The sequence below is a fragment of the Poecilia reticulata genome, chromosome 23 (assembly GCF_904066995.2).
Source record: "Poecilia reticulata chromosome 23, P_reticulata-male-v2, whole genome shotgun sequence".
Lineage (NCBI taxonomy): Eukaryota > Metazoa > Chordata > Actinopteri > Cyprinodontiformes > Poeciliidae > Poecilia > Poecilia reticulata.
Genome location: NC_088852.1, coordinates 10,685,379 through 10,711,626, shown reverse-complemented (window position 1 = coordinate 10,711,626; position 26,248 = coordinate 10,685,379). Strand labels below are relative to the sequence as shown.

At 38.9% G+C, this 26,248-nt stretch overlaps 1 protein-coding gene across 6 annotated transcripts in view; it reads left to right on the top strand.

The window, feature by feature from the left end:
- ccdc146 (coiled-coil domain containing 146) overlaps positions 1-26,248 on the top strand; it is a 73,946-nt gene that overhangs the window by 14,480 nt on the left and 33,218 nt on the right. For all 6 annotated transcript variants that reach the window (XR_532743.3, XR_014086136.1, XM_081604213.1 and 3 more), the window contains exons 2-17: positions 3,621-3,703; positions 4,394-4,612; positions 7,110-7,161; positions 8,410-8,492; positions 10,085-10,178; positions 10,391-10,464; positions 12,372-12,599; positions 12,757-12,846; positions 13,557-13,656; positions 14,788-14,880; positions 15,439-15,603; positions 15,826-15,914; positions 17,996-18,160; positions 18,466-18,541; positions 19,085-19,233; positions 19,315-19,543. Coding sequence is in view for 4 of the 6 variants with exons in the window: in XM_081604213.1 (XP_081460339.1) it covers positions 3,621-3,703; positions 4,394-4,612; positions 7,110-7,161; positions 8,410-8,492; positions 10,085-10,178; positions 10,391-10,464; positions 12,372-12,599; positions 12,757-12,846; positions 13,557-13,656; positions 14,788-14,880; positions 15,439-15,603; positions 15,826-15,914; positions 17,996-18,160; positions 18,466-18,541; positions 19,085-19,233; positions 19,315-19,543 (1,989 nt within the window). In the remaining 2 variants the exon portion in view is untranslated. The remainder of the gene's footprint in view (positions 1-3,620; positions 3,704-4,393; positions 4,613-7,109; positions 7,162-8,409; positions 8,493-10,084; positions 10,179-10,390; positions 10,465-12,371; positions 12,600-12,756; positions 12,847-13,556; positions 13,657-14,787; positions 14,881-15,438; positions 15,604-15,825; positions 15,915-17,995; positions 18,161-18,465; positions 18,542-19,084; positions 19,234-19,314; positions 19,544-26,248) is intronic.

The window sequence follows — 26,248 nt, the reverse complement described above, 5'->3', positions numbered from 1 at the left end:
ATGGTCGGTAAAAAAAAATACAAAAGATATTTTTTCAAATGGCAATTTGGCAGAGCTTGAGGAGAGCTAACTCATTTGTAGGCTCTTCCTTGTTCTCCAAGGCGCCATTGGCTGATAAGATTGCATGTTTTAATTGCTGTGGTGTCACTAGTGATGGGTTTATGAATTGGTTTGTTTGCTGAAACATAAACAATCAACCATAAGACAATAAAGGCTTGTTCAGCAATAAACAGCAGACTTGTTTTGTATCTCACAATAAGATATATAGTATTCTTGCTCTTTGGAGTGGGGGGTTGTTAAGAATTGCCATAAATGAAATAACACTTTGATTGGCATATTCATTAAGTAGCCAGCTTATAGAAATTAAAAGTGTATGAACAAATTACTTGTGTAGAGTTGACCACATTTTCTTCATGAAGCAATTCTCTTATCTGCTTTGAGTTGATTTCAGCTTGCAATAAAATTCTTAATTTGTTTTTTTTAATGTAGAAAAAAATGGGATGGCGTATTAGTTCAGTGGTTTAAAGTCACTAAAAATGGACTGGTGGCTTCTTTTTTAACTTATGGATATTTTAGATGAGTTACAACCAATTTTTGGACCGTAAATTAAGAAGACATGGTTATGGAATAATGGAGCAGATTTTTACCCTTGCATAATTGCACAGGGAATCTCAGGGTTGGATTGTCTCCACGTGTGTTTTATAGATTAATAAATAAACTGACTTATTGGGTCAGTGTGATGGCATAATGTATTCCAACACCATCTGAAGAAAAATATGGATGGAGAAAAAAGAAAATGGATGACTCCGAATACAAGACACTGAAGTGACTATCTCATGAACTCTGAGTAAAGCCACTGATCCTCTGCAATGAAACGACTATATTACCACCAATTTTTTGACATTTTTCATCCAGGTTGCTGGAGATGGAAACTTCTGGGGTTTTGTTCTTGGATTTCTTACCTCTTCCTTCTTTCTTCAAACTTGGATAAGTTGAAGATTGATGGATGATTTCAGTGACCGAAGTGTCTCAAGACTTTCGTAGAAAATAAAAAACCTCCAACAGGATAACATAACAAGAAAACTTCTCATAACAAAGGGATTCTTTCTTGCTGTAGGCTCAAAAAGCAGAAAGGACATGAAGGCATAAAGAGGTTTTGTCTCTTTCTATCACACAGTGGAATGCAGTGCTATGCCTCATGGCCGTCGTCATTTTTTTATTTTTTTTCCCCCCCTTCAGGTGTAGACTACTAAAGCCGCCGGCTTCTTTTTGATATACATGCCACAAACCTACTGAACTTAAACTCATATTCATTACTGATTGCATCCCTGCTTTCTGGTGCAGGGAAACGTAAACAATCCCTGCATAAATTCCTTTTTAGTGATTGTTTATCCCTCACTTCAAAGGTGTGCTGCCACATGTAAGCCTCGTGCAAGCATTTCAGGAAGCGGCCAATCCCCTTCACTGCAGCAGATCAGTTCTGGCAGCAGAATAAGAGAGGGTTGCAGAAAGCGCCTCGGGCTGCTTCTCACAGATAAATGCTCGGTGTACAGCCAGGATGTTTGTTCATTCACTGATGTCATCTGTGCTGCTAAAACATAAACACTGGCAGCTAACAGGATTCTAAAAATGATCAGTTATATATATATATATATCTTGTGTTATCACCAAAGTTTCACTTCTGGAGTTGGTATATTTTGAGACGTAAGGTCATCTTTTGTAGTCTTTTGACCTTCGGTGATTGAGCGAAAGCAAAAAAATAAAAAAATAAAAAATCTGAACAAATCATGTTAACGACCCGTATCAGCCGTCCAATTTATATCTCCGTCCTTTCAGTCCTTGGAGCATTGCGAGTGCTTATGACAACAGAGAGGTGAACAATTTATATGGGGTGAATCTAAAGACACGATCATCCATCCTCAATTCTTAAAGTTGGGGCGAGATACGAGCCCATGAGGGCGTATATATGATCGGCGCGCCGGTGTATACGTACCGTTTGGGAAAACTTACTACGCCGTCCCACCGGCGATATCCTCAGCTCTGCAGCTGTGCGATACAGGCGAGGCTATCCCTCATTACTCGCCCCCTCCACCAACCTGGCTCTAAAGATAAGAGAGGAACGCCACCTGTCCTTTGTTTCTATCTCTGTTTCATACCCTCAAAGCTCCTGTTGCAAGGAGAGAAAATTCACAACTCTTGGAGATAATTTCACCTATAATGTTTGCCAGTTGATATTTGTGCAAGGCTTTGCTTCTTTTTGTCTTTGTCCTAGTTCTTCTTTTTTTTTTTGTTTTAATCCTTCAATCATTCAGCTATTGTGCTTGTGATCTTGAACAATGTGTCCTAATCATTATCTGTGGCCCATTTTCAATGAAAGCTCTTCAGTTAGATCTGCTCAATTTTCTTTTCTTCCAGTCATTGACTGTAAAAAATAAGTTTATTTGCCTCCGCTTTCTCTAAATCCTTTTAAAAAGGCTTCTGTTTTTTTTTTTAACTATCAAACTCATTCTACTCTGAGGAGTCCAGACAATGTATGAAAGATTTTCTCTTGAAACAAAAATTCCTGTGTGTTGGAGCAAAAACTGAACTTCCTTTTGTTTAAAAAGTTCAAACGTTTATTCAATCTGAAGTCACGGAAACTAAAGTAGTTCAGTTGTTCACTTCTAAAACTTGATTCTCCCTCAAAATAACATTAGACTTTTGAGCTGTAAGCAGTTTATTTGTATCTTTTTTTATTTCTTTTCCCAAAGACAATGAATTTGTGTAATGAAACTTGACTCAACGCACACACAGAAAGATTCAAACACAATAACCATAACTGTTTTCTTTTTTTACTTTGAACGTGTTCCTCAGATTTAATACTCTTCTTCCTTTTTGTATTTCTCGTTTCTGTTTATGCATGTGGTGCAGATTTGCTATAAATGTTACTTTAGGGCACTTTAAATGACTGTTCACAATTTGTTCAATAAATATATAACCCAATTTGGCCCATATTAAGTTCAGATCTATGCATTTCATTCCAATTCAATCATACCTTTTAAATTGGCTTCCATTTCTCCAGGCTAATTTACCATCTGTTGGAACCAGTACATCATAGAAAAGACTGGATTAGATGGGTTAAGCAAGGAAAATTGACTGCTATAGACATACATTTTAAACTTCAGGGTACTTTTTATGGGGAACACAACATACAACAACCATTAGTGAGACACAGAAGCATTTGAGCAGGTGTACTTTCTATTCACAAACGGATCAAACGTCAACAACGCACAAGCATTGACCCCGTGACTCCAGTCATTATTAGTAATTTAGAATATTTTTGAAAAGTTCTTTTAGTTCAGTATTTTTATTTACTAAGTGAAACTCATTCAGATTAATCACACTCACTGGTGTTTTCAACCCTTTATTTCTGGTAACTGTGATCATTTTTTACCTACAGCTAAAGGAAACACAATATTTAAGATTGAAATATGATATCAAACCATTAAAAAAAACAGCATTTTTATTATGGAAATATGAGCTTAATGACCTTATCGGAACACTTTCTAACTTTCTGAATATTACTGCATATTCTACAAAACTGCTTTTCAAATTTCTAATCACCATTTTTGGTTTTTCAGATGTTGTCCTCGGGCAAAATTACCCAGGCTACACTCACAAAGGTGAAAAACGGCTTCGAGCGACTAAAGGATACGTTAAAGAGGTTTGTTGTCATTTCATTTTTGTCTCATATTGGATTCAACATTTGTCTGCTTCTAAAGCTTGATAAGAGGTCTGTCTTTTGCACATTTTCTGAGTTTAATCTATGATAACGTAACTGCAAATCCTAATTGAGACAATTATGGATGAATTAATCTATTTGACAAAAATGTATTGCGATATCCTGACTTATTCTGATCCCTTGTTAAAAATGTCAAGTCATCTAGTGTATGAAAAAATGACACTTCTTTTATATAAAAAAAAAAAGATAACTTTGTAAATTTTGTTTGCTGTGTTCCCTGTTGCGCTGTACCAATTAAGTGTGACTTTGGATAGACTTGAAAACTGAACCGCAATAATTTGCTGTGAAAAGATTTTCCTGTGGCTAGAGGTTTATAGAATGTTGCATTACATTAAGGTTTAGTTTTAATGAGAGAATTACTAAGTTATTTAATACTACATTAGTATTTCAATTGTAATTTTTAGAGTATAACCAGGCATGGAAGTCCAATTAACATGCTTTCTTGAAGGAAATTAAAGCAACATTGGGGTAATGTTTTTTGAGCGAATATCCGCAAGAAGTAGTCCATGCTCATCCTCAGTTTTCTTCCTGTGGAAGAATTAGAACAGAATTATACGGCTGTATGTGATGTAATGCATTTTTTCCCCTTTTTTTTATTCTGCTCTTCTGCAGTGCGCAGAGTTCTGAGATGCAGCTTTTGGGAGAGGCAAAGAGACGTCAGGCTGAGCTGGAGCGGCTCCAGGTAGAAGTACAGAGCCCGGAAGAGCAGCGGGGCCCCCCTGAGGAGCCCGACGGTGAGGTCAGCAAACTGAGACGACAGCTCCTGCAGGCGCACAATGAACTGCGAGCTGCTGAGGACAGAGAGCACGCAGCACGGCACGGGTTGCAGCGGTAAGATGGATGCGTGCATGCATTTACACATACGCGCAGCCACTGCGCATAAAATGCACACATCACAAATGGAAACTTGAACAAATGCAAACTGGAGACACCTGAGAGGAACACAAGGGACAGAACAGAAGACAGAAGTGAAATTAGAGCTGGAGGAGGAAGTTATGTGTGGTAGGAAAGCTTACGTGCACATTGAGACACACACGCACGCACACTCACACAGCTGTGACTAGGGACCAAACACTGAGGTGAGCTTCATGAGGCAGCATCTTTTTATTGACTTATGATGGAGGTGAAGGTGAAAGAGAATTGGACACGCACAAATATTTATAGAAGTGTCGCTTTTTTTTCTTCTGATTTTTACACCATTCCTATTCACTCAAGAAAAACAAAAGAATCAATATTTTCTGAAGATTGTTTTTATTAATCACCTCGTAGGAGATTTCTAGCGTACTTGTTCTAGTTTGTTCCAGTACTAGTCCGAGTTCTCAGCCCCATCATTTCCTACTCCAACATTCTTTTACTTTTGTTCTCTAGAGCCCCTTTCCTCATCTCAACCAATTCTCCTCCTTATTGCTGCAGTTTTTTCTTCTTTCTTCCTCCCTCACCTCTTCCAAGAGTCCCTCTGAAAGGTCAAACACACCCAAAGTTATGGAAAAGAACCACTTGCTCCAGTATCTCTGTACACAAACTTCACTTTGTGAAGTGTCAAAGGGAGGTTTGCGGAAAATTACTAGGCAACATAACATACCCCGGGCTTTCCAGAATTTTTTCTGCCAAATATCTTGGCTTCTGACCCTTAAACAGTGCAACATGTGCTCGCAATCGCACGTTAGGGGTTGTATATGGGAAAATGTTGGCCAATTGTTTGGTTCTGTCACAGTGGAATGAAAATACACGGAGCTTCCAGATTTTGTCATAGCAGAAACATGAACGTCCACGTAAATTATTTGGAATTTATACAATGAATCGACACAAAATGGCACATAATTTTGACGTGCAGGAGAAAGAATGTGTAGCTCGTGACATTGTTTTATTAATAAATAAAAATGTTAAATATGGTTCGCAGTTATGTGAATCTGTCATAAGCTCTTTACTTTTTACAGCTTTTTACAGAAACTGTTGCGCTAATAATCATTAGTTGATCGTGTTTTACAATTTTTTTTTGTCAGATATAAACGTGGGTGAGCATGTGTCACTCAACCACACAAAATCCAATACACTGAAATATATATATAAACACTTTTAAAAGTCGGGATTATTACATTGATCATTGACTAGGCATTACTCTAAAGGGTTTTTTTTTGCTTAAACTGTGGAGAGGAAGCAAAATTACAAACATAATCAAGAGAAGAAGATGGCAGATGACGTGTGGCTGACGAACTCTTATTTAATTATCATTCTCGCTTTACGATTCCCTGTGTGTTGCATCTACATCGTTAAACCATTCCCACAGGGAAGAAGTGTTTGTTTGCTAAAGATGTGATCAGAAGGAGGCTGTGGTTTGTCTGGTTCGGAGAGTCGGTGGCTCGGCAGTAATTTAAATATTAAATAAAAACCACTTGCTCTGCGTCCTCTGTAATATCAGAGAGCATGTTATTCATGACTTTTCTCCACCAGTGAGCTCTCTTGTGTCCTCGGTATCTGCTTCTCCCCTGGTTCCAGCTGAAGCCCTTCTATCTCCCCCTCTTCCTGACTTCTCTTTGGCTTGTTTTCCTCTTTCGCCTCTTTTCCACACAGCTATCAGTCCGCACATGACAAGCAGACGCTCAGAATGCCCCCTCTTTTTTTTCTTTTTTTAAAAGAAGAATCATCATATTTTTTTTTATCTCTACTCATACAGACCCACAGGAATTCAGCACTTCTTCTTCTCCTCCCGCCCCTCTTCGCTCACCCCTCCATCCTCCAGTCCCACATTGCAGCATTCCTGCAGTTTTCTCTGTATCAGTTAATATCCAATATTTCAGCTTGTCAGGAAGATTAATATCATTTGCCTTGTGAAATGTGCAGCTGTACAGTATGTGCTGTTGTAAGGTTTTTCATAATGACAAAGCTGACTTGAAATTATTTCATACAAACTTTAATCGACTGCTCAAAAAGCATCTGCCTCGGGGAGATGAAAAATTCATAGAAATTATGTTCTCATAGGCCCATTCATAGTGTGTGCCCAAGATTTATGTGCTTCTCTAAGATCTAGATTGTTGTGTGTACTCTGAGTCATTTGTATGCTACCTGAGTCTTCACCAGTAGAGCCTAAAAATACTTTTCCTCTTATTTGTCTCAGTGGAAAGCTAATTTACAAGAAAATCCATATTAGTCAAATTCTAAAAAAAAATAAATAAATGCTCGTAAGTTCTTGTGCATTCCTCTTTCCGTTGAATGGGGAACTGAAACATGGTTTCTCTCTCTGTCTCCCTTAACTACGTCCCCACTCTCCCCCCCCCCCCCCCCCCCCCCCCCCCATCGCCTTATCTTGCTCCTCCTCACCGCCATGCAGTCTCCGGGAAGAGAAGCGGCATCTGGAGAGAGAAATTCAAACACAGCCTGCTGTAAGTTCATCACTGCACCATCCTGGACTTGGTTTCAGAGACAAGGATTACAGCTGTGATGGCAGTTTTAACAGAGGATAAATACAAGTTTTGCTTTAATCCTCCAACTGAGACTAATCCTTTGTGAACTCTGTGGATTTTTTTTTTTACAAGAAAAAATATATATTCTCCATCCTAAAGTTTGTAAAGGTTTATGCTGTGGGAATACGTAAAAACATCGTGTTTAATTGCAGGAGCGCAATTCCAACCGGCCCTGGCGAAATGTACTTGAAATACTATACAACAAGATGTTTTTCAACGGAATATTAATCCAAAGCGTATGATGAAATCCATTCAGATATGGCGCGCTAGTCTTGCATGTTGAAACTAATGAATAAATGTACAAAAATCAAAGGTTGACTTCTCTCTCCATTTTTTAAGTGTGTGATTAGACCACCTTAATAAAAGATTTATCTGAAGGCTGTTAAAATCTTCACCAGGGGTGCCAATTATTGTGGAGGGTACAGTAAATATCTATTATGCATCATAATCTTTGTTTAATTAAGGGAGGGGAGAGACACTAACTCATTGGCTCTCATTGTGCTGCTCTTCAGTATTAGGTGAAAGTTGTGCTTTGTGTAAAGAACTCTAATGCCACAGGCCACATTAAATCCCTATAATTTAGTCTCTTCACTCATAACGTTGTGCGGATTTGTCAAATCTAGCAAAGCCACCCTACATTAGCAGCAACAAAGACATCCATCTTGCTGAATAAAATATGATTGGATTTGCACGAGTGGACCAAAGCCCCCTAAGTAACTCTCAAAATGCTGCATCAAAATATATATTTAGCAGATTTTGTGTTTGAAGAGTAGTGTTTGAGCTTTGAACAGCTTGAACCGGCAACTGGCTCTGATGTCTTTCGAAGATAAACCACTGCACCCTTTTTTTTATTCTTTTTTTTTACTGATTTAGCCATTTCAGATTATTCCAAATGTGCCTCTCTCGGTTGTTGCTGTTCCACTAATGGCTGATTTTTATTACATATTTGGAGCCAAAAAATGGGCATGAAACACATTTCCTTCTTGTAGATAAAAGCAATCGCATGTCTACCTTGTTCATATAACCCACAATGATTTATGCGAATTGTGTGCACAATTTTTTAAGTAAAATAATGGAATATTAATCAGGCATTTCTGCTTCTAAAATCTGACTTCTGCTGGATCCTCTCCGGTGATCTGGGGTTAATTTTGTCGGTGCATCCTCCAGGAGCTGGAAAGCAACACAAACATGTTGAAGGACAAACACGATGCTCTGAAGAAAGAAGTGGCCCAGAGACAACTGGATGTCAGGTAATGAATTCATTATGAAGTCAGAACTTGTGGAAGCTTAGCTTCATAATTTACTTTTATTCTGCTGGAAGACGTTCTGAGTGGGAATTTGTCAGTGTGCCGCCTGGCATGATGTTTTGTGGGTTTTCAGTTTTACTTTTTTTCTTTTTTTTGCCTGTGTATCCAGATGTGGCACTTTTAACTTGGTCATAAAAAAAATAATGTTGTATTATTTATTAGGGCCTTGCGGACATTTTCACTCTTTTAAACTTTCTAATGTTACAACCACAAACTTAGATTTGTATTGATTTTTTTTTCTTTATGTAGTGCAAAACTGTATTATAGGAGAATTTTGGTAAAACAAATCTGAAAAGTTTGCCGTGCATTTATATTCAGCTCTCAAGAGTCTTGGAGAACAGACATCCTGACTTTACAGTTGCAAGTTATGTTTCTACTGCCTGTGTAAATCCAGAGATGTTGTTTTTTTTTCCTATACTTTGTTGCAAAAATAGTTTGTCTGGCTGCATGGAAAACATCTGGGGATGTATGTTTACAAGTCTTCCCAAACTTTCTCAAGCAGATTTAGGTCTGAACTTGTGTTTTTCACCACACGCTGCAAGCAAAAAAATTCATCTTGTGAATCTTGTTCCATATCAGTCTGCCATTTTATTTTATTTTTTTTAACCCTCCTGATGTCCTCGGGTCAAAATGACCGAGATTTGTATGTGTTTTCCCTATACACAGAAAATGAGGACAACAGGAGAGTTTTAAATAATTGCTTTCTTTAATAAATGTATCCACCTGAGTTATGGATGTCTGCCACCACTATAGAGTTGCCTTTGTCTTATCTTAAGTTTGGATGTTTTTTTTCTTTACTTACTTTTTTATTGTGTACAAGATTCTGTGACTTTTGAATTAAGCTTTTATTTTTGCATCTTTGCGTCCCGTGTGCCTATAATCGTGTCCTCGGACGTCAACATGGAGACGTTAATTTACATCAAACTATTTTTTTTTACATTTTTCCTTGGTGTCTTTTGTCTTCCTTTGTCTTCATGATTCTACTTGATCTCCAAATTTTCCAGGAAATCTTTGCTGCTTTCATTGAACGTCTGTTACCCAGATTAAGGTGGACTACATGTAGGACTTGAGTGATTTCTGAAAATGCTGGATTATATTTTTGGCTATACTCATTTTTGAAGTAATGTGTGATTTTCATTCTGTTTCATTGCTATTCCTCACTTAGAGCTAGTCTATTGGATAAAATCCCAATAGAATACATCAAAGTTTGTTATTGGAATGTAGAGGGGGAAAAAACCCAAAGGTGTGAATAGTTTGATAAAGGAAGTGTGCATGTTAAGTGTCCTGAGATAAACCAGCAGCCAGAAATAGGTTTAACTTTTGCTGCTTTGGGCTCCAAGCCTCCAATGAAACAAATGTTGAATATGTTATATAACCCGATAAAAGATGTCCACTTTTTAAAAAAAAAAAAATGCATGTTTTTGTATCCTCTCCTCTTAAAGACTCGTTATTCCATCTGCTAAATTGTGTTAAAGGAAAAATAGTTCTGATGAGAAATGCATTTGTGTATCTCTTTGTTTCTGTTGCATGTGCAGAACTCTGATGGAGGATTTGGAAACACTTGAAACGCTGCTATTAAAAGAACAAAAAGAGCTGGAAGAAAAGATGGAGATCATTGAAATCAAAGAGGTGCGTGCGTGCGTGCGTGCGTGCGTGCGTGCGTGCGTGCGTGCGGGTGTGTGTGTGTGTGTGTGTGTGTGTGTGTGTTTTCACGTGCGCACACGCGCGCGCGCGTGTGTGTGTGACTGAGCTCAGCCGGTGGCCTTAAAACCATAAATAAAATACATACAGCTCATCAGATTTCTTACATCTTTGGTTGCATTCATCTACATTGTTTCAAGGCTGAGAAAGCCCAGCTTGCCTGCATACTGAACCGGATAATACAGGAAACCGAAAGAAAGCGCTCTTTATGGGAGTAAGTGAATTTCATTCTTTTGCCATTTTTACATAAGTTACTAGCCAGTACTCTAAACTAACTACTCTACATTTTTTGTTCAATGGTCTTACACACTGTCAAACCTCCTTTAAAGTACAGGAAAAAAAACATCCCAAATCATGTAATGTCATGTCCCACAGCTCCTTGTATTAGCTCTTGTGTTGGCTGTATTTGTATTTTTAAAATGTCTATTATGCTTCACTAAATCATGTGCAATGTGTCTAAAAAATGATCCCAAACTCTGATGAATTGGAGTTGACCACAGGGCTGTCAAACAGGGGTAGACCTGAGTGCGAGGAAAAAGAAAATGTAAATTTGACTGTTGAAGAGAAAAGATTGCTGGCAAAGAAAATGGACAAAGTTGGAACACACAGCAGAATCAGCAGATCGTTGTGATGCTTTTCACAAAGATACAGATTCAACAAGATGTCACAGTTCCTGCTCCTTAGAAGTTGAGTGAAAAAAATAAATGTGAACAGACCAATCATACAAGACGATCATACAAGTTTACATCTGTAGAGTCCCATTTGCACCACACTGCCAAACAGAACTACAGAGTAAATACGCACATGCATGTTTAGTTTGAAACAAGTACTGGACAGCATCCCGTGTCCACAGTTTTACTATGATGGAGAATTTGGAATGCTGCACAAAATCAAGTTCCTACTATGATTTTCTAAGTCCAAACCTTAGTCAGATTTACAAAATCTCAACATGAGAGGGACTTAAATGTGTGTTAGCTTGCAAAAAGAAAGATGAAAATATTCCTCTTTTTCAGATTTATGTCAAAGAAACTCTCACCAACCACATTTTTAGGTGCACCTTGCATGTTTTCCTTTAATTCGTCCCTGCTTATATTCAACAAGGTGCTTGTATATTCATCAGATTTGACTCCATCTTGACATAATGGCACTGCTGCCTGCATGTAAGAATCTCTTGTTCCCAGAGGTGCTTATATTTGACTAAAATCTGGTGATGTTTTTCCTATTTATTTCCTGTTAGTTGTCTGGAGTTGCGCTCTGCTGCAGGTAGCCCATCTGCTTCAGGGTTAAACCTGGTGGGTGGTCAGTTATTGTATTCATCTTAAACTGGTTGTAATGAGCTATTATTGGCTGGATATTTTTATTTTTTTAGACAAGTCTGTGTGAAGCCTGTTGATGCTTTTGTGAAGCACTTTGAATGTTGCATGGCAGTTTGTGTCTGAGCATTTGAGGGTTTGTTGACGTTATGTTTTTGAAACTTTATGAGAAAATTCAGTTGAAACTGCTGGTATTTATATTATGAAATCATGAAACCATTTACAACTTGCACAAAACAACCAGGAAAAGCTTTTTTTTTTTTTTTTCACTCAACAAATACAATCAGCAGATTTGTCATTACTTACAGGTGGCAGAAATAAGCCTATTCTGCATCTGTCTGGGATTCTTTAGTGTTCCAACGGGTCTGTTGATTCTTTTCCAGTCTATAACTGGATCATTTCCTCTTTCTTTGCTTCCAGGGTCTCTGCTTAGTGAGTTTAGTGCTTCCAATGTGTCTTATTTTGCTTCTCAGACTGTTACGCTTCCGACATGTTTGTGTTTTTTGCCATAATCTGAAAGCATAACCCAAGTCATGGGAGATGTCACCAGGGCTGAAACTCCATTTCAACCATGCGTCTCTGGCATTAATTATTCATTTTTCCCCGATTCTAAATTTATATTTGGCTTCCAAGTAAGGCTGGGGACCTGTCTTCGTGAGCATCACAAGCTATGACTTGGGAAATTTAAAAAGCTGGAGGATTCCCGATGGTTGCGTTTGCACGATGATTTTTACAATACACGCTCTCGCAATACCTGCCTGAAATTTGTTGTATACGCATTTTCTCATCTCGCTAATTAAAACACCAGAGTGGCAATGAAGAAGATGGACTCCCTGAATACGGAGCTTTCGGAAGCGAAGCATCAGATGAGGTGTGTGAATGAGGGTAATCGGTTCCTGGAGGTGACGAGGGGGGAGGCGATGCAGGAGCTGGAGCGGCTCAGGGCCCGGATGGAGGCATGTCAGAGGGAGAACAGACAGCTACTGAAGAAGCAGGAGATCTGCAGGGAGGAGTCGTCTGAAATCATGGGCAACAGGTGGAAACTTTTGGTTTTTTTCCCTTTTAAGCTAAAAAGATGAAATATTAACTGTGTTTACCAGAGCACACTGCTTTATTTTCCATTTTTTTTAAATGTTGCAAGATAGTATTGTTTGTCAATGTGGTTTTGTTTTTGTTTTTTTGTTCCTACCCAGGGGTATTTTGGAAATGAAGCTGCTCAACCTCATGACTGATAGGAAGCAGCTCTACGAGAGCCGATCTTTGCAGCTCCAAAAGAAAAATAAGTAGGTATACCGAATCCATCTCTTTCTTTACAAGTAAGGAAATCCTTTTTGTTTCCTGTAAGGTATTTTGCCTTACAAAGTCACACAGGTCCAAGTGAACGTGAAATGAAGTTATTGTCTTCCACAGAACACACAACCTAAAGGTTTTTTTGGGTTTTTTTTTTTTATGAATTTTGTTTTTCTTAAGTTAACGCCGTTATCATACAGCAAAACTGAAAAGTTGCCTTTGTTAGTTGCTCTCTAATCTGAAATAACAAACCTTTTAGCTGTTGATGCCATGACAGATGGTTCTGCTCCAAACTATCTAAAGCTAAATATGTCTGACTAAATTTAAATTTGTATTTACTATTAAAAAAATTTTATTTTCCTTCCACTTTGAATTAATAGACTAGCTTGCAGAAGTTTTACATGAAATCCTGAAACAATACAATAAAATATGTGAAAAAGTTATGCACACTTTGGTAAGAAACTGTACTGGCTAGATTATTTTTAACAAGTTGCAGCAAACTAGCTTTAAACAGATGGAGGCTTGAACTGAGTTTTTGTTTTTCTGTATTGCCTGTCTTGTGACGTTTATATCTGGAAGGAATCCATGAATAATATCAACCAGCGATTTTTATCAACTTCGAGTTCTTGTGGAAAGATGTAAAAAGTAGAGCCTGGTGATGGATGGAATAAATATTTCAAAGGTTGTGGGTTTTTTTCCTCAGGCAGGTGGAGGCCCTCAGAAGGATGGAGCATGCCATATCCATGGCCACTGAGCGGCTAGCACACACGCAATCCGACTACAAGAACATACAGTCGCAACTGGTGTGTGAAATATTTTTATGTATTGCAAAAAAAAAAACAAAAAAAAATGTGTATGTTATTGCTGTATGTTTGTTTTGCACTCTCTTTCTTACTGTTTATTCAATGTCACATGCTGTTTTTATTTTTTCTGTAATTATGTAAAGCACCTTGAAATGCATGGCTGCTGAAATGTCAAATCAAATTTGACACAAATATAGCCTTTACGGAAGACTGGGAAGAAGAAAATAAGTTCTAATTGTGCTTGCCGTGTAAAGGACAGGGAAAATGCTGAACCTCTAAACTTAAAACAAATTGCTAAAATTAAGTTTTTAAGTTTATATATATATATATATATATATATATATATTTTTTTTTTTTTTTTTTTTTTCAATAAATAGTTCAGAAAAGATTCCCAGGCTTTGGAACCAAGAAATGCTTAGTCTTGAATAACTTTGCAGAAAATGCATATTTCACAATATGCTGCGAGTATTTCCAATCTTCCCGTCATTCTACTGCTCAGCACAGATTTTTAAAGACAAAGCAGGAAGAAAGAATGAGGATCAGCCTCATTTGGAAATGCATCAGCATATATCTCGTGTGCAAACTGAAAGCAGAGGAAATCGCAGTGACGCAACGGGGAATTCACAGTTCTGCAAAACAGAAAACAAATGTGCTGTACGGAATGATTCAGTCACTTTTCCCCGTCACTGGCCATCACTTTACTGCTAATAAATTAGCGTTATGACCGCTCAGCGGAATCTGTTGGTTTACCACAGAAATGCATCTCGTTTTGAGCTAACCGGTGACAATTAACAGGCTTAGTATTTTCAGCATGCTACGTTTTTGTTTTAGCATTTATGCATCATCTTTATCGGACTCTTCCTGTGGCTGAAACAAAATCATATTGTCGGGAAAGAAAACATGCATGTGGCATTAACATCCCCTTATTTGTGGACTCGCCCGTTTAGGATCAAGGTGACGGTACAAATGAAAACACTTCTCCACTATCTCATCACGCAACCAAATGAAAGCAAAATTCCATCTCCCACTGCTGAGATCCAGGACCAAGTTTAGGCAGATGAAAGATCTCGCATGCAGATGAAATTTTAAACAGGCTCTTGATTTCCACTGCGCTCTGCTCTAAATATTCAGCTGGATGTCGTTCCCGAACGAGAGGCCAGCGCTCGGCAAAGGATGGAGCTGCAGAAGGAGATTGATGCGCTCGAAGCCGGCTTTGAAAAGCAGGTGGGGATGTGTTCCTATAACGGCAACAGCCTGAAGCGCTCTGAGCTCTGTCCAGGCTTCCCACACGGCTTGGAAGAGTTTGTTGGAATTTCATTTCAGTGTTTTAGTGGATAAGTATAGAAAAAGAAACGAGTGCAGAGAAATATTTGTATTTCCAGACATTAGTCTCTATCTTACTGCTTAAAGGTTTTTCTTCATTATGTCTGTTCCTTCTTTGTCTCCTTGCTTACTTTCTTGTAGCAATTCTAAGGGTTCAATTCTTTCTAGTGTCCCTCTGCCTGTCCTCCTTTGTCCCTTCTTTGTGTTCTGTCTTTTTTCATTCCTTCCATCCTTTTATACTTTTGCGTCCTTCCTTTCTTTCCACCATTTTTCCACCATTTCTTGTCCTTTCCCTCTTCTGTCCTAAAGATGTCATAAAGAACGCCTTTAGTGATTCATTTGTAAAGAAGACATCTTTTCTCCTTCTGTTAATGGGTTTTACAGACATCTTGTATTAATCTTGCAATTTCACCCAACTGTTCATGATTCTTTTAACTGGAGAAATGCGTTTCCATCCAGGTTTCTATGGCTGAAGAAAACCAGAAGAAGCATCAGAACGGGGTGATTCAAGAGCTGCTTAGGGAGTCAAATCACCTCAGAGAAGAACTCCATAACCTCGGATGTCTAACGCAGATCAAAGCGGAGGAGCGGAGCAAGAAGAACCGGGAACGTCTCAAGGCAGAGGTGCTAACTCACACAGACAAATTAAAATAAATTGGACATCCTTTGCTGTGTTTTTGTGTGTGTGGTTTTTATATATATTGATCTATTTAGAAAGGGTACTTTTTTTTTTTTATTTATATTGAATGTGCACCCAGAAGGAGAAGTGGGGTTTCAGAAAACCATAAATAAAACCCACACAGAAGTGATGATGCTGGAGTTTTACCTTCTTAAATCTACCCACAGCAACTGAGCGAGCGCTTCCAGCAGGAGCTCAGAGAGAGAGAGCTGATCATCATGGACCACAACAAGCTCAACGTGGTGCTTCAGCGCAGGTGTTGTTTTTGTTTTTATATTCAATATGCGCGTGTGTGTGTGTGTGTGTAAGGATGATGCTGCAGTGAAAAGCATGTCCTACTAATTGGTCATACTTCGGCGTACCGAACGCCTACAACGCCCCGCAGCGCAACAACAGGCTTCTCCAATGCATTCATTAAGGTCACGGCACGCAGACTACATACTGATGCCGCTTCGCCCGACGTGGAATAAATCCCTCCCAAAAGCAAAAACGCAGCAGGAGGATAATTAAATTTTTTTTGTTTATCCTCTCGTGGTTCTCTCATTTAGCGATCGCACGTTCACACGCCGCCGCATCATACATGAATTTTAAATTGTAACTGAGTAAAGTGTCATCCTGCGTGAAGATTCTGTTATTTTTTTTGTAGAAACAATTTCATGATCCACTGATCATTTGTAATGAATTTGAAATCAAGATTATCTCAATGGTACATTTCCTTATTGACAAACATCGAATCCTCAAACAGGTTCTTTTTTTTTTTTTTTTTTAATTCAGTAGTTTTGGACCCACTACTTTTTTTTTAAATACAAGATGCTATAAATACTTGAAAGGGTAAATATAATCATATTTTAAAGCTGGATGACACCAAAATCTTAAGTGTGAAACCTAAGTGATTTAATTCAAAAATAAACTTTTCTGACACACAAATGTTTAAATAAGAAGCTCACTGCAACCTGCCAGCATGCCTAGGTGGGCCCTTTGTGGGGAAAAGGAGGGCAGACCAGATGGGTCCCATATGGGTTTGTCCGCGGGTTCCATGATGGCCCCACATGGGTTTGCCCATGTAGGGCCACCGCCCACATGGGCCCTACATGGTGGTGGTCCCACATGGGTTTTTCCATGTAGCGCCCATGTAGGCTGTGGCCCTACACCGGCAAACCCATGTGGGGCCATCATCGACAAACCCATACGGGACCCATATATCAGCCCTCCTTTCCCCCACATGGGGCCCACCTAGGTATGCTGGCAGGGGCTAGAAAACAAGAAAAAAAGTTTGTTAGGAATATGCTTGATGGACGGTTGGCAACGCAGGAAATTCGGGACAAGAAGTGAGCACTCATATTCTGCAATGGTCCTCCGTCTATGAAAAGTAGGTGGGATTTGTGTTGCTACAGCAACTGTATTGTTTTTGGTTTGGGCTTTTTCTCTGTCTGGGCCACAGACAGAGAAAGAGAAGAAGAGCTTTCAGATTGTAAAACCTTATCGTAATTTTAATTTCCCTTCCCTCCATCAAACATGTATCATTAGCTTCGGAAAACTTTAAGAGCAAAAAAAAAAAAAACACAATTCTTGAGACTTTCAGCTGCTTCCATTCACTGTTCCATTGTTGTTGTTTTAAAATGAAACCAGTGGTTTGCTATTGCAGATGCCTTGTAGCTGAATGCAAGCAGACTTTTTGTATTTTTATTACAATTATTTCTATAATTTGTCATTCCTCACAGTGGTGGTTTACACACTGAGCTTACAGATGCTTTTCATGTCCTCTGATGGAGTGCTGGTTTGTTGAGTCTTTTGAGCTGCTGCTCTCAGCTGGCTCTTTCCCTGAGTTATTCTTGCTCACTGCACAAATCACCATACAAGTCTCAGCCTTATGGACTTATGGACCACTCTATAATTCTCTGATGTCTGACTTTTCGCGTTCTGTGTGCAACAAGGATTTTGCCCAGTTTCAGACGCATTCATGGACATCCTGCTTTTTTGCTTTTACATAGTTTAAAAAATGGAACTAAGAGAGCCACAGTTCTAAACTTGGCTATAAAAGTAATAAAAATGATATACGAATGGTTTTTAGAACAATTTTTAATGACCACTGGCTAAATATTGTAAACGGCTTTGCAGAACAGACCAAATGATATACGTCTATATATATATATATATATATATATATATATATATATATAATATGCACCCTGAAGTTGTTTGATGGGAACAGAAGCAATGTGCTCAACCTTGTTTTATTTCTTCTGTGTGTGGGTGTGTGTGTGTGTGTGTGTGTGTGTGTGTGTGTGTGTGTGTGTGTGTGTGTGTGTGTGTGTGTGTGTGTTAATTGCTTCTCAGAATATCACAGTACTCAAAACTGTGTGACAAGTTCCTGGAAGAGAAGAATAAGTATGCGCGGCTGAAGCAGATTGCCTCACAGACTATCTCCGAATTGACGGAGCAACTTAACATCCTTGAAAACGAGATGAAAATCCAGCGCTCTATTGCTGACAGCAAGGACAGGTGTGTTGATGCGTTTGAGCTGGTGGCCTGTATTTACATCGCTACAGCACAAACCGAATCATTTTCATCCAGAAAAAATTGGCTCTATATATTCAACTTTTGATTAAATTTGTATGGGTTGTTAGAGTTCAAAGGGCCTAACGAAGACCATTTCAGGATATTAATTCACAAATAAGTTGATTGGTTTTATTTTGTTTGTCGATCACCAACAGTCTTAATAAAATGTATCAAGGTTTAGTTGCGACCTGACAAAATAAATTACACAGATCGTACCTGCTGAACTTTTCCATATCTGTCCGTTTCAGATTACTGACAAAGACTCGCATGAAGGTCTCCAGCAGCTCCAAAATGAGGGAGAAACTGCGTAATGAGATCTCTAAGGTTTGCACTCGAACATGAGGAAAAAAAACAAAAACATCAGGACATAACCTGACTAAAACTGAAACAGTCAATACCCAACAACGAATATTGAGATTCACAGCAATGAGAGCAGTACAAAACTTCTGGGGGTTTTCTGGGGATGTATCAAAGTTTTTTTTTTTTTTTTTTTAAACTTTCTGAAACTTTTTTTTTTTTTTTCCATTTTCGTTTTGGACGGCTTTATAGAAATCAGTAAGCAACTGCAGATCCAGTATTTATTTGTGCCTTTTTATGAGGCTTCCGAACGTTTATCACACACAGAGCAGTTTATAAAAGTTTATCGACTTCTCTGCAGTCTGCTTAACAATCCCAACCCCTCTGGTCTTAAAGAACATTTCTACATCAAGCTGAAACTGCTTTAACAATTTGTCGTCCAGTGTGGACAAAATCATTCCAGGATATGGCTGCTTTCTAACCAGACTGGAACCTTTTTTTTGCTCCTTGCCTCATATAAATGTATATTTAAGGGTGAAAAACGTAATTCTGATTTGAACCTTGTTCCAGTTCACATGGAAACGACACCAAATCCGTCAGCAGCATGAGGACAACAAACTGGAGTTAATGAATCTCACCCAAATGATCAAGTTCCACGAGGGGATTCTTCTGGACGTAAAGAGAAGTCATGAAAACGCCATCCAAAGACGCAATTTTCTGTAAGTTACTAACTCGCACGTGCAGATAGAAGCTTTCCCTCCCACAGACTATCATACTGCATGGCCTTATTTCTTATGCAGGGGGTTACGGCTCTTGGAGCAGGACGGAGTTTTGTCAAACTTTTACGACCATGTGAAGAACCTGGAGGCAGCCGTCGCCAAAAGCTACAGAGCAACCGAGACGGCGGAGAAGGACGCGAGAGAACTGCAGATTGAGATTAATGAGGAGAAGAGGCAAGTAGACCTGAAGAAGAGGAAGGTGTTACTCAAGAGGAAACAGGAGGAGGAGATCATCACACTGCAAATCAAGGTAGAAAAACTGCAGTGTTTAAAACCATCATGTCTACTGATCCAATCGAATCAACAAAAATACTTTCAGGATAAGAAACTGTCACAGGACAGCAAAGGGGAACTGTCTCTTTTTTTTTTTTTTGCTATTTTATTGTAATAAATGAGCATTTTCGACGGGTTGGTACTATTCAGCCTGTCTGTGCATATAAAGCCTCTAATCAGGGAGTAGTGTGCCAGCAGGATACTGGCATGAGGATGACCATCAGTGTTTCTGGACGCCGTTCAGCTTCATATTTTAGGAACCCTATCAGGGTGCAGTCAGACCTGTCAATTAGCGCTTTCCGTGGTTGGTTCAAACGATGAAGGTTGTTCCCGAACCGGATGATTATATTCCCAACGTTTTTCCACCGGAGTTTCTGGTGATTGACGTCTCTGCGAATGTGTTTTAAGCTCCTTTTTTTTTTCTTTGTTGAACCTTTTCAATTGTTTTTAGAGGTGAGTGGGGGAAATGAAAGATAAGACTTCCTGCAACTGAAAAAAAGTGTAGAGGAAGAGAGTAAGGGGTGTCTCACAGGAGACCACCAGGTCCTTCAACTGCAACTCCTGCAGGGAGGAATTACTTTTGGGGCGCCATCTCTTAATAAGGTTTGTATCTTTTTGTCAATCGGACACAAATTGCAAAGTGGAGGGAAATGAATCATCCCACTGCATGACTCATTCAAAAATGTTGCTGCCCTGATTTGAGATTTACTATCTGAGGGGGAAGGACTATGTGTCCTGTGTTCAATTAAAATCCTATTATTTTCACGATGTGACATAAAGAAGCATCACTCTGTTACTCTGTTGCAAGGCTGGTTGCTTGCAGGCCTCCTCCTTTCCCTTAATAAGACCTGACCTTATGTCAAAGACACTGAGCCAAGTCGGGCTGAGCCAGCTGTTGCACTACTTTAACTGTATTCATTAATCCTTTCAGGTATTTGCTGGTATGTTTAATAGTTGTAAGGTTCTTCAGTATGAAACGGCAGAGAACAAAACTTTCTACGATGTTTCAGCTCTTTATTACCTCAAATTTTAACTGCGCCTGGCAGCAACTGCTGTAAAACGAGATGAGTCCTTCATGTTTACGACTATCCCGTCATTTTTTGTAAAGCCAGAAAATAGTTTTCAACTTTCCTCTCCTGCATTACAGTCAGAAAGTTGGTAAATATTTAATGCCAACAGTCATTGCTTATCTTGTAGAATTGACATTTATCACCTTGGTGTAATTCACATAAATATATTATAATATGTTTATAATTCATGTCTTTAAATGCAGGCAAATGGTACAAGTGCAGAAAAACACTATTTAATTACAAATATGTCCATCTGAGGGGTTTATGAGTAAAAATACAGGAAGAATTGTAACTTTGGTTTTAGGTTGAAGAATATGTGCAAATATATTCCAATCAACATTAACTGCTGTTTTGAATAGCTTTAGCATTCAGTCCTCTGCTGCCGATGTTTTAGCTTTTTACTCCTGTAGCTTCGAAAAGGAGCAGAAAGTTGCTAGCAAAGCTCAGAACGGAGGTGGATGTAAAGCACAAGATTAGAATCTAAGCCAGGAGGGATAAACCCAAACAATCACAGAGTAGGCCACAAGATTCCCACGGGCGAGGCCAAGACACACACGTGAATAAATCCCAACATAGAGAGATGAGACAGATGCACACATCCTGATACATAACTGAGGTTTCCATCGAGGGTTTGCTTCATATCTGAGTTTCAAATTTCTCAAATGCAGGTGTTTTTGCTCTTTGGATGAATTCAGATTTCACCGTCTGCTTATTTTCTCCATCTGTTTTTGGCTTTTGCTGTTGGTTTTATCTATTTTTCTTGCTGAAATATATATCTACTTTCTTCTACGTAGCAATTTCACTGCTTTTATTCTCGCTTTGCCCAATGCTCCTTCCGTCTCTCTGAGGCGTGCGTTCAAATGGAAGTAGCTTCATCTGCGCAAACCTATTTCACATTTCATGGCATGACCTTGTTCATAAAACGGAGTCCTCAAAGTTTTTTTTGTTCTTTTTCTTTTACCCTCTCTCCTTATTCTTTTTTTTTTTTTCAGATAAACTGGCCCTCAGGTTTTCAATTCCATTTTGTTAATTAATCCACTTCTATGACTCCACCTTAAAATAAATCTCAGCTCAGTTTTGACTTTGTTGTCTCAGAAAGAGGAATGCCCTAACTTGATCTTAATATGACAAACTTAAATGCATTTCATTGGGATGTATGGAATTAATCAAATTAAAAGTAGCATGCATTTACATTCTGCTCCTTTTCCGTCGATTCATCTACATATTTTAATCCAGCCAGTTGCCTTCGGTCATAAACTGTTGAATGAATTCAATTATACTCCACTTTTTGTTCGTCCAACAAACGACATCTGTGGCTGTAACCTCGCAGTTCAACGGGGTGTGAATACTTTTTCCAGGACTGTGTGATTCACACACAGTCCTGTTTATCCCTCATCTCTTCGTCCGCCCATTCATCAGCACTTGGCTCCATCCATCAAGCCATCCAGTCATTTATTTTTCTCTCCTTCTCTTCTGTGTGTAAACAGCAAATCATTTTCTCAATCACACCCCTTCCCTTGTACAGCCTCCCCTGGGTACAAAAAGTGAATCATGGCTTTCTTTTTTTTTTTTTTGCAGGAGGCTTGCCAACCCTATTCAGTCGCCATGTGAATTCAATCTCCATGCGACTGCATTGCCGTCGATTTATCATATATATTGTCTATTTGTATTCATCTGTGACCAGTTTATCTGTTCATTGCAGATGGACCCCCCTCCCTTTGATGGGGAATTTTGACAAAGATAAATTGGGCCATCTGTTATACTATTGAAGTTCAATACACTCTGAGGCTTTCATCACTCCGAGGAATTTTAATTGCTGCAAAATAAACAGAGGTTGTTGTCTGCCTCTGAATTTACTGCCCCGTTTACGAGACGCTGGCAGGTTGACGTCCTGTACAGGTGCATGCTCGGAGAGCTCCGCATGCAGCTAAATTTTGCTAAAACTATTGCCTAATGACTGTACACTCCGCTTCTGGTTCGCGGTGCTGCGAGAGTATCAGACGTACACACATGCGCGCACATGCACACACACGCGGTCATTAATGGAGCGAGATTTATTTGAAGGTGGGGCTACTGACAGACTGCAGTGTCCCTTTGGTGGTGAGTCATATTGTTTGTTTGTTCCTCTCTTAAATCTTTTTTTTTTCTCCAACCTGTCTGGAAGTTATCGCCATGGGGAATCCCTGTGTGAATGTGGCTCTGCTGGATGTGAGGGTACTTTTATGTGACAGGTTAAGGGAAACTAGCAAAACCGAATGAAAGGAACCGAAGGCCCAAGCAAAACATGTTGTATAGAACCTCTTCTCTACACCCAAGAGCTCACCTCTTTATCTCTGAAGTCTTTTCTGCCCGCTAGCTAGTTTTGAGATGTAGGACAAAAGGAGTAGATTGATTTTTCACAAATTAAACTTTTTGATTCCAAGTCAGATTTAATATATAGCATCTTGCAAAATATTCCTACCACTTTTCATGTATTTCTTTTAAACCTTCCAAAGAGCAAATTGCAACTCGTCCCGTCTGGGTTTTACGTTGTTACACCAACAAAAGGAAGTGTATAATTAAAAAATGAAAATGATTTATTTTGTTTTCATTTCTACAAAAAATTCTGACAACTGAGCCATTCATTTAATATCCAGTCCCTCCTGAATCAATACTTTGTGGAACAATTTTCTGCTACAATTTCAGCTGCAAGCCTTTAGGACAGTGGTTCTTAACCTTTTTTGAGGTACCGAACCCCCCAGTTTCATATGCGCATTCACCGAACCCTTCTTATCCCCCCCTGCCCCCTGCCGACACACAAAATACTTGGCGGTATTCTGATTTAGTAATGTAATTATATTAGCTGTGTTACCACCCCCACGCCACTAGAGGCAGTAGCAACCCTGAAAAGATGTGACTAAGGAGCAGATTTAGACTATAGAATTTGGTAAAAACCATAGACATTAATATTATAGTATTAATGTCTATGGTAAAAACGGTGAATTTTGCTGAAGTAATTAAAGACACAAGTTCAAATCCATGCTGAGAGTGGAGCTCCTTCAATCAGGGCTCCTCCGCAGCACTGATTGGCTAAGCAATGTAACGTGATCCTCTGCAGCAAGTGATGGCAAAGCGGGGCGTCATTACGACTTTACACAAGTGTGTCTTTACCTCCGCGGCAGAGGCTCCGCCGAACCCCTGAGACCGACTCACCAAACCCCTGGGGTTCGATAGAACCCAGGTTAAGAACCACTGCTTTAGGGATATGCCCACAACCGGCTTTTGTGCACAAACCTACAGAACACTTTACCTTTTCTTCTTTGCAAAAACACAACAATCAGATTGAATGTGTGTGTATTGCCAAAGATGCTCAAACAGATGAAGGTCTAAACAATTTGAACATAAAAATATGCTTGAATGTAACTTTACCATTTTAACTCTGGCTGTATGTTTAGGGTAAAGGTTGGTGTTTTCCTTTGAGAATTTCTTAATTATGCTTTATATTGCTTTGGTCTGCCACACAAAATCCCAATAAAAAACATGCAATTTTGGAGTTTCAATGTGGCAAAAGCTCCATGCGTGTGAAAATCTCACTTTAATTCCCCACTAGTAGTTGAGCAATATAGCAATTTAGACCCAGCTTAGTGTCTGTTATTCAAAATCCAAACTTGATCAAGGAATTCAATGAAAAACACAACTTGTGATGTAGCAAATAAATCAAAGCTGAACGACTCCATCTATTTATTTTTCCTTTGTTTTAAAAATTGATTAAGAAAAATAAACGAAGACTTACTAAGTGATTAAACCAAATGCATTTTTCTAGACTGAATAGCCTTGATTTGATTTGAATGAACTCATAGACAAAAAGGAGAGATTAATTGAAAGTGCATGTTTGCTGCTCATGGTTGTGTGCCATCGGAGCGCTCCGTCATGAGCCTTACTCAAACCGCTCTCCCTCACACCTACTCACTCTGACACCTCAGCAGGGATTGTCGGATTAATTAAATATGCAAGGCTGTGGACTGTGTCAGGGAAGAAGTAGCCCCCGCAGAAAACTAATGGAAGTAGAAGAAGAACATGCAAACTTTCCAGAGACACCCCATCTGACCAGGAGCTAGAAAAGCTTAGAAAGTGCTACTAGGTTGGCTGGTATTACAATGCTGTTCAGATTGAATAAAATCACAAACATCAACACAAATACTATGCAACATTTATGGGTTAGTTGACTCTTTTAGTCTTATTTTTTCTTAGTCTCCTTTTCCCAAGATCCTCAGCTGCTTAGGTTGATTTCTATTTAAACAATGTCACACATTTTTTTTTCTATGTAACCCATTTCATGTTTAGAAAGTCAAACATTCTGTTAAAAACCTTCCTGAATGCTGCACATTCATGAATATTGCAGCAACAGTTAAAAGGAGAGATCATACTTTCAATTTCAGCTTCTCTTCCTCGGCTCCCAGGAACAGAATTCAAAATTTTACTTTTGCATATAAATCTGTCAACTTTCAAGCCTCTTTATATATCAGAGGTTTGATTTATTTTTTTTTCTTTTTCTTTCCCATATGTACCCAACAGAGCATTGTGCGCTGACTGCAAGTTTACTGCACCAGAGTGTCTAAAAGTAGAACAGGAAGCAAATCTTTTGGCTATAAGGTTGTGGAAGTTTCTCCCAGTTTTAGTTTGTCGTTCAGACTTCCTGTCAACTTTTAAGATCAAATTTAAAACATTCCTATTTGATTAAGCTTTTAGTTGGAGGGGTTTTTCCCCCTCTGCTACTCTCTTGTTATCTGCAATAATTTCTGGCATTAACCTTTGATGTTCTCTCTGTTTTTATTCTTACTTTCTTCATACAAGTTGCATCTTGCTCAGCTTTCTGCTCAGCTGTTTCCAGAGGGAGCCATCAGCTGAGCTATTGCTGTTATAAACTTTCTCTCCTCATATGATGCAGTTTAAAGTCTGTGTGTTGTAGAAATTTGCAATCGACTGTCCACTGTTGATACATTCTTGCCCAGCGTTTCATTAGATGGAAGGATTTTTACTAGTTGGCATAAAAAAAATTGCTTCTGTGTTTGACATCATTTGTTCTAAATTGGTGCAAACTGAATTTTTATATGCAGCCGTCTCTGTAGTTTACAACGGTGCAATATGTGATTTTTATCCCAACTAAATGCTGTTCAGATTTCCTGGAACAGACCTGGCTTTTAATCATAATCCACAAAATTTGAGTTGGGTTAAGGCTGACATGCCAAGTAGGAACATTTTCCAGAAGATTCCAAATTTGGTTTCTGTAGATTAATTCTCCTAGAAACAACAAAAGCAAAAAAAAAAGTAGTTATCTTTTATTTTCCCATCTACTTTGTGCAAGTAGCTACCAGAAGCAAAATGGCCGCCATCACACTTGTTTTAAAATGTCAACAAAATTTGCCCAGACATTGTAACTTGCCTTTTACACTGTTTACCCGTGTGAGGTAAAGAACAAGTTATCCTTTTATCAAACGTGTTGCTGGTGCGACCCTTTCTTCTGTGCCGCCCTGGGCAAGTGCCCATAAGGCTCACATTAAATGGGAACTGCTTCCTAACGTTTAACTTTGTCTCGTCAGCACTTTGGACAAATCAAATCGAGTTTGAGTTTG